Below are 9,406 nucleotides of genomic sequence, written 5' to 3' on the forward strand. Positions count from 1 at the left end.
CCTGCCGAGACTAAGGAAGAAGGTCTACTTCACGCTGCTACTACTAAGAATTTAACCCTAACCTAGGTACTATTTAAACCCTAGCCGCCTAGCCCGACACCTAAAATTAAGCTATATGCTATATACGTATACTATAGCTCGCGTTATAGTAAGGATTAGCTATAGAACTACTAAGACCCAGATAATAGAAACCGCGTTACTATAACGCCTAACCTTATACCTATCTCCCGCGCGTACTATATAGGGCCACCGCCTTATTTCCGCCCCTTTAGGCCAACTAAGCCGTGCTAGCCTAGCCGTAGTACTAGAGAACTAGACACGTCCTAACCTAAACGATATTAAATACACTTATACTATTAATTTTACCTAGTTCTATAAATAAAAAGACGTAAAGGTAATAAGGATTTATATAGCGGAGCTAGTAGAACTAGTTAAATAAGATAAGCACCAATAGCTGCTTAAAGAGCTGCCTATAGGCCTAATAGAAGTACCGAACCTATTAAAAAGGTCTTTCCGCTGGCTAGTAGAAGGTAACTATACAATAAAGGAAGCCTGTAAAGTGCTCCCCCCCTATTTTTATAACTTCCTTAAGATAAATCTAAAAACTAAACCTAAGCTTTTATATCGGAAGATAGTTAATACTAATATTAAAAAATTCCTAAAAGGCAAACCATGATTAACCTGTAAAGATATTCTATAACGCCTATTAAAGGAGTTTAGTAAATATATTAAGCACTTCCTTCCTAAGAATATAGATAAGCTGCTCCTTTACTAACCATAGGACTATAAAATTAAGATCATCCCTAGAAACTAGGCCCTATACTATAAAAATAAACTACTCTTACCTACTAAACTTAGGTGTATAAAGAAGTGGATTAATAAGATACTAGATAAGGGTTTTATCTACAAATCGACCTTATTAGCTACTGTACTATTCCTCCTCGCTACTAAGCCTAGCAGCGGTATATAAATCTGCTATAACTACTAAGGCCTAAATATAGTCACTATTAAGAATTAATACCCACTGCTACTAATCCGCGAGATACTTAACGCACTTTATAGTGCTAAGTACTTTACTAAACTTAATATAATTACTACGTTTAACTAGATCCGGATTATAAAGGGCTATAAATAGCTTATAGCATTTATTACCTAGTTTGGACTCTATAAGATGCTAGTTATACTATTTAGCCTCTATAACGCACCCGCTACGTTTTAAAACTATATTAACTATATTCTACATAACGCCCTTAACGACTACTATACTGCCTACCTTAATAACGTCCTTATCTTTTCTAAAATATGCGCTAAGCATATTAAGTATATAAATGAAATCATCTAAAGACTCGGTAATACTGGACTTTAATTTAATATTAATAACTCTAAGTTCTACTCTACTAAAATAAAATACCTTAGCTTAATTATCTTAACTAATAGCATAACTATAGACCCTAAGAAGGTAGAGGCCTTACAGAAATAGAAGGACCCAATATTAATTAAAGAACTATAATAATTTCTCGGCTTCGCGAACTTCTACTAACAATTTATTTAAGGCTACTCTACTATCGCTATACCTATAACAAAACTCCTAAAGAAGGATATCGGATGGCTATAGGGACTAGAATAAGCCAAATTGTTTAAGGCCCTTAAGGGAGCCTTTACTTTAGCACCAGTACTAGTATACTATAACTATATAAAGAAAATAGTAGTAGAAATAGATGTATTGAACTGGGCTTTTAGCGGAGTCCTTTCCTAGTATAACAACGACGGAAAATTAAGACTGGTAATATTCTTCTCCGTAAAGCACTCTACGCTAAAGTATAACTATAAAATCTATAATAAAGAACTCTTAGCTATTATTAAGGCTTTAAAGGAATGGCGTCCTGAGCTATAAGGGACTAAGAAGCTATTTAAAATTATTACTAACTATAAGAACCTATAGACGTTTATAACTACTAAGCAGCTAAACTAGCGCTAAGTCCGGTAGGCAGAGTTCCTTTTATAGTTTAACTTTATAATTATATATAAACCCAGTAGCAAAGCCACGCTCCCTAACGCCTTAAGCTAGCTACTAGAAATAAGGCCTAAGGACGCTAATAATAAACGCCTCCGCTACTAAGCCTAAGTCATTATACCGCCCCAGAAAGTTAACCCTATAATCTTAGAAGAATTACTATATAAGTCCCGTAACTCTAATAACGCGGAGTTTATAGCCGCTCTAGACCCTAAAATAGCTAAAAAGTTACTAGATAAGTTAATCTAGCTAGGATACTAGGAGAACGAACTTATAAGAGATATAATAACAGCCCTATGTAATTAGAAAGCTCGCTATTAGCCAAAGAAGATTAGGAAATTACTTTGTTGCGATAAGTTAGAATATAGTATCATTAACAGCCAGATTTACTTTTGCTAATATCTCTTTATCCCTAACGCCCTAAACCTCCGCCTAAAAGTTACCTATTACTCTTATAGTAGTGGCCCCACTAATTACCCTAGCTGGGTTAAAACTCTTAACCTTTTAAACCGAATATACTAGTAGCTACAGCTACCTTTATTAAAGACTATGCCCTATACTTTCGCACTAAGACCCCCTATTCTACCCCGCCCGGTTTTCTAAAGCCACTAAAATTACCTACTTACCTATAGACCAATATCTTAATCGACTATATTACAACGCTGCTGGTATACTAACGCCATAGTAAGGTATATAAATATATCCTTATTATTATAGACCGCCTAACTAAAATATAATACCTTATTCTAGTAATAGAACTCTTAACAAAGGAGCTAGTTAATAGCTTTATTAATAACGTATATAAGCTCCACAGTGCACTAAGTATAATTATTTTTAATTACGGCATATAATTTGTTAGCGACTTCTAGCGACAACTAAGTAAATACCTTAAAATAACCTTGCGATTAAGCTTAGCCTAGTACCTAAAAATAGACGGCCAAACTGAAATTATTAACGCTGCCGTAAATAAATACCTTTATACTTTTGTTAGCTTTATATAGGATAACTAGGTTAACTACCTACCGCTTACTAAGTTTACTATAAATAACCAAGTTAATAAGAGCACAGGCATCTCCCCGTTTTTTGCAAACTATAGCTTTAACCCTCGCCTTAAAATCGAGCCTGCTGGCCCCTACCTATTGACACTATTAGTATAAGTAAAGAAGGAGTTCTTCCGCGTAGACTCTGTGGCCAACCGCTTTAAGCGGATATTAATATAGCTTAAGGCCCTAGCCCGGATTTTATAGTAACGCTATAAAGATAATACTAATACCTATAGGGATAAGAGCGCGTTATTCTATAAAGGCAATATAGTTATAGTTAGCTTAGAAATATAAAGATAAATAGAGTTAAGAAGAAATAGGACGGCCTATACCCCGTACTTGCAGTATACTAAGGGGTAATTATAGTAGTCCTTCTAGACCATATTTAAGTAAATAAATCCTTTTATATATCTAAGGTCCGCCTCTAGGCTATTAAAGAGATCCCTAGCTAAGCAAATATTAATACTATAGAGCGCTATATTATATAAGGACGAGTAGTAGAGAGAGATAACGACGGCAATATAGAAGATAAATGGGAGTTTAAGAAAATCCTTAATATATATAACGAAGACCCCTAGGGCCTAACTTATAAGATTAAATAGAAATATTATAAGGATATAACCTAGTAGCTAGAGGAAGACCTAAAGGGTTACGAATAAGCTATATAGCGCTTCTATAAGCAATACCCTAAAAAGTTAAAACCCCTAGACTGGGCATAAAATAAGGAAAAGTTACGCTAAGGTCACGGCCAACCACTATATTAAAATTTGTGGTGGTTAAGATGTTATAGAACTTTAACTAGTAGTTAAAGTTGTCTAATTAGCTAAATTCTCGCTAAAAAACGCTATATGGATTAATTTAGGTGGTGGTGTAGAGTTATGCCGACCTTACTTACTAAACTAACTAATTAGGATTTTCTATACCCGGTATAGAAAATTACTATTAGCTTAGTTAAGGGCGGTAAACGGAACTAATATCTTTACGGTAGGAAATAGGCAACCCTATACACTGCCTATTTTTAAGTTATCTATTTAGTTTAGGGACTAGGCTATCTAGGGGAAAGGAGTACTATTACGGCACTAACCTAACGCATATTATTTTATACTATCTCGTACTATTTCCTACTATTAGCTAGCCCACTACTAGCGACTTAGCGGCCGGCCCTACTATTTATATACAATACCCCCTTTCCACCTTCTTCCCTCTTTATATTATAACGTAGTTATTTAATCTACTTTATTGCAGCACTATAATAATAATAATGTTATTAAGGTATACTATAACAAATTTATCTAAGTGTTCTCCTAATATATTATTAATACGCTTCTTAAATGTTGCTAATACGTTTATAAGCCTAAACTGTATAACTAATAGCTTATATAGTCCTTCCTTTAATTTAAAGGCTGCCTTCTATTTATTGCCTTCCTTAATCCTAATCTAATGGTACACCTATCTTAGATTTATCTTTATAAAGATTTATATATTACCTATCCTATCTTAGATTTCGCTAATTAAGGGTAAAGGATACTTATCCTTCTAAGTAAAGCTATTTAATTATTTATAGTTAATATATAACCTAAGCTTTCTATTTTTCTTTAGTATAAACAGTACTAGATAACCTACTAATAACTATAATAGTTTAATATATCTCTTTTATAAATTTTCTTAGATAAACTCTTTAAGTGCTCTAAACTCTTCTTTTATAAGCTTATAGGTTAGAAAGAACCTTAAACTTATTTTTAGTTCTAACTCTATCTTATAGCCTTATGCTATATAATCTACCAGCTTTTCACTTTCTAGGCTTTATAGCTTTTTGCTATATTTATAGTATTTCTTTAGTATATAACTTAAGCCTTACTTAGTCTCTTTATATATTACTTTAACTTAGTATTATACTAACTTAGTTTATTATTATATCTTATAGCGTTAAGTATTTCTAATATTAACTTAACCTATAATCTAATCGATCTTTAGATTATATTCCTATAACTAAGGCATCCCTAATACTGCCTTATCCCGTCCTAATAGTAGGATATTAAAAGATATCTTAATTTATCTTCCTTTAATAGTTATTTAAATAGGTCCTATTTTAAGGTTAATAATCCCTCCTCTATAGGCTATTAGATCTCCTAAAATTATAACTAATAGGTAAAGTTGCTCCTTCTATTTATAAGGTAATCCTATTCTCTTAACTACTGCTAGTAAAATATAGTTTCGCGTTGCTCCACTATCTATTAGCGCTTTAAACTACTAATCTTACTATTTAACTTATAAATTTAGGTATTATTCTTAAATTCCTTTAAGGGTCTAAGGCTTTATTACTAGCTCCCTTTAGTTTTATAAGCCTCTACTTTTCCTAACTATTAGCTACTTAATCCTATTATACTTAGCTTGCTCTTTAGCTAATACCTAGTTCGCTTTTTATTTTCTATATACTATAGATATATATTTTTTAGACATTCCCACTACTATTATTTATTTAAGTATTTTTCCGTAAGGAATCTTTTTAATTAAAGTATTAAGTCTCCTAACTCTTAAACTTCTATTAGATGCTAGCTATGTATATACTTAACATTTCTATACTATTACTTCTCTAGCGCTTAATATATCCTTATAGGGTATTTCCAATTCTTTTCCTTTAGATTTCTATATATTTTATATATATCGTCTACGCATATAATCCATAATAGCGTATAGTATACTAGGTACTTTAGGTTAACTCTTAACTTATCTTTATTTTTAAGTTTAAACCTCTACTATATTAATCTAAATATTGCGACTTTATTTATAGGTATTAAGATGCGTCTCTTACTCCTCTAGTCCTCTAATTATTCCTCTAGATCTTTTAATATTATAATTAAGGCATTTTTAATATAGGTTATAGCCTTCTCTATAATTAGGTAGTTTTAGATAACTCGTTTATCTAACTATATATAGAAATCTTTCTACTTATTATTATGTCGCTGTCTATACCACTTTTAGTATAGCTATTAGAGTATATATAGCTTATCCACAAGGAATTATCTTCTTATTACTACATTATAATAGCTCTTTATATATCGTTTTTTAAACCTAATAGGGATCCCTAAATCCTTTTTATTTTCCAGTTTAGTAAGCCACTTAGCTCTTAGTATGCCTACCCTAGACCTATTAATAATTCTTTATACTAGTACTCTATCCCTTATACGTCCTAATATACTAAATCTCTTATCTAGTTTCTGCTCTTGCTATGCGATAATTCTTTATCTAAATTCTTCTATAGTTTCTTCTAGTTTATATCTTATAAATAGATCTTTAAAGTCTTCTTACTTTTTAATCTTAGTATTAATGTTTCGATCTAGTTACTAGGTCTTACCTATAATTTCTTTAATAGTCCTTATTCTATCGCTAAAATCTTAGTCCTATAAGATTCTTAATTCTAAGCTTGCTTCTGTCTTAAGCTTTGCTTCAGCCTTAGTCTAACTAGGCTTACTTAGTGTTTTTATCTCGTCTTAAGAGTCTTATACCTTTAGGAAACTTCGTCCTAAGCTTATTTATATACCACTAAACTAAGCTATTGCTCTGCTCTATTGGTTATCGTCTATTATAGGTCCTTAAGCTTACCTTATCTTATCTTATATCTTATCTTAAGAGTCTTAAGCTTTTGGCCTTTTGCCTTTATTAAATGCTAAAGTAGTTCGCTGCCTTATTTCTCTTACGTCTTATAAAGTAATAGACATTATATCTAGTAGGGTCTTAATCCCCACTAATATTCCTTACCCTATAGCGGAATTATTTTTTACCTTTTATATAATATCTCTAAGGTTTATATATTCCTAGTAAACCGCTTTTATCGCCTTATCGTTATAAAATATTTCGCCTACGTTAAACTTATTATCCTTAATGTCTAATCTGCAAACTAGTTTATTAGTTTCTTTATATTCCGCTAAATATAGCTCCTATAGCTAATAGCTTACGCCATACTTAGCGTCCTTATAAATTTGATATACGTTATTATAACAAAATATAAAACTTTTAATTAAACATTCTTTTGTTTCTTATAGTATATTATTATCCCTTTATACGTGTATATTATTTACTAGTTTTATCCCTTTTACTATATAGTAACTTTACCTACTTTTATAGTCTCTAATATAATAACCTTATTTTCTGCAATTTATATAAGCTCCTTCTTTAAACTATTTTTCTTATTATAGAGTCCGCCTAAACGTCTTCTACTGCTAAGATTCCTAGTTTAGCCTTTACTCCTTAGGTCTTTAATTACTTAATCCTTACCCTCTAGGTTTCTATAATTTCTTATTCCATCTTCTAGATTTTTTAGTACCGCTTAGGTCTATTAGCTCTACGCTATACTATAGTTTTTAACTTAGCTTTAGTTATTATATACTTTACGCCTTATATAACTATAGAACTCTATTCTAACCTCTCTTAGCTTACTCCCTTTAGTAGATTTAATTATTAATCTTAATCACTTAATCTATTAACTCCCTTAGGGTATCCGCATCTTCTATTAGGATAATCGCGTCCTAGACTTTAGCCTTAAGTCCCTATTTATACTATATTATAAGCGCCTTATTATTCTACTTAACTTATATAGCTAACGTCTAGAACTATATTATATACTTAATTGCTAAAGTTTGTTATATAATGTCTTAGAGTTTTCTTTCCACTATAGTTACTGCCTTTAGGTCTCTAAATATTTACGTAAGTCGTTCTATAAACCCTTTCTAGCTTAAGAATATAAACTACACCTCTTAGTTAGTAGTTGTCATTCTATTTACCTATATCTCCATAAGGTAAAACTTAAACTATTTAAGTGCTCTTCCTAATAGGAATAGTCCCGCATAGGCTATTTAATCTATAGGTATTAGTAGCTTTACCCCTTTTTATATAACTTTAAAGTGCATTTATATAAGAAATCCCTTAAGCTTTAATCTCTTTCCTAAGTATCTCTTAATAGATAGTAACTTAATCTTCGCTGCTCCTATTTTATTAACCCTTTCTTTTAGCGCCGCATTATTAGTTATTAATTAGTTAACTATCTCTTATAGTTATCCGACCGTTATAAGTTGCTATAAGTTAGTATCTATTATACTAGTGTTACCTCCTAACCTTAAAGTGGTTGCTGCCGTTAATAGCGTTATAGTGGCTGCTTTTAATAGCATGTTATTTAACTTTTTGTATTTAATACCGTAACTAGGTAATAATTATATAACGGAACCTTATAGTAAGGACTACAATAGGCTCGTTAATAGGCTAGGTATATAGGTAATATAAATTAAAGTTAATAACGTAATAATAACTAGTAGAGTAGTTGCCTAATAGATTAACTCTAATTATATTCTAAGAATTATTAAAAGGAAGGAACTATCTAGGTAGAGATTAAGGGTCCTTAAATACATAACCGTACTCCTATAAAATCCTTCTTATATATAATAAATATATACTCTATTTACTCTGTTACGGATTATATAGATCCTATAAATTATATAGATTACGTTATATGACCTTAGTTACCATTCCTCGTTATATAGCTCTATCGGCTCTATCTTAGACCGTGCCTATATTAACTAACTAGCTCCTTCTAACTCTTCCCTAAGTAGTTGTAATATTGTACTTAAAGCGTCCGTAACAATTTTAGGGTATAACTGCTATATTTTCTCGTAGACTTCTTAGTGTAATATTACTAATATTTTGGCTATTAATTTTAATCCTCCCTTTATTAGGGTTAATAAACCGCTTTAAGAGATTAAGAAGTATAGACTTACCGCTTTTAGTTAATTTAATAAGCGTAATAGTCTTTCTGCCCTTAACTGTAAAACTAATCTTCTTTACTATTAGCTTGTCGTTAGCGTAAAAAAATAAGATATTATTAAATTTAACGCGACTGGTAGTAACTTTAAGGTATATTACTCCTTCTTTATTAATAATAGATGGCTTAGTTTAAAGAAGTTTGGAAAAGCGTTCTCCTATACTAAGGTAACCTATTAGTATATTATACATTTATATAAAATAGCCTATAAATATAAATATGTTTAGCTAGGAACTGATTAAAATAAATAAGCCGCCTACACTTATGGTATCCTGCGTAAGGTAAAGAAGTAAAACTAATACTGTTAGCGACTTAGTTAATTAAGGTACGAGCACGATAAGAGGGACGCGTAAGCCTATACGATTAGTAGTCTATAAACGAGGATCTAAAGCTAGAGAAAGGAAAGAAGACGGAGGGCGGCGCCGCTTAACGTTATATACGATCCTCTAGTCACGTAATAGCAATTATTTAGAAATGTATAAAACTGTTTACTACTATCTATAACTGTCTGCGACTGTCCGCTATAATCTACCAGTT

General features: G+C 31.4%; 1 protein-coding gene across 1 annotated transcript; it reads right to left on the reverse strand.

The window, feature by feature from the left end:
• Positions 1-8,694: 8,694 nt before the first annotated feature.
• K441DRAFT_575886 (uncharacterized protein) lies at positions 8,695-8,997 on the reverse strand (the record flags this gene model as incomplete). Its single annotated transcript, XM_067644186.1, has 1 exon — positions 8,695-8,997. A coding segment is annotated over one exon (303 nt), but the record flags the coding sequence as incomplete, so codon positions are not given.
• Positions 8,998-9,406: the final 409 nt, after the last annotated feature.

Source organism: Cenococcum geophilum (assembly GCF_001692895.1).
Source record: "Cenococcum geophilum 1.58 unplaced genomic scaffold K441scaffold_41, whole genome shotgun sequence".
NCBI lineage: Eukaryota > Fungi > Ascomycota > Dothideomycetes > Gloniales > Gloniaceae > Cenococcum > Cenococcum geophilum.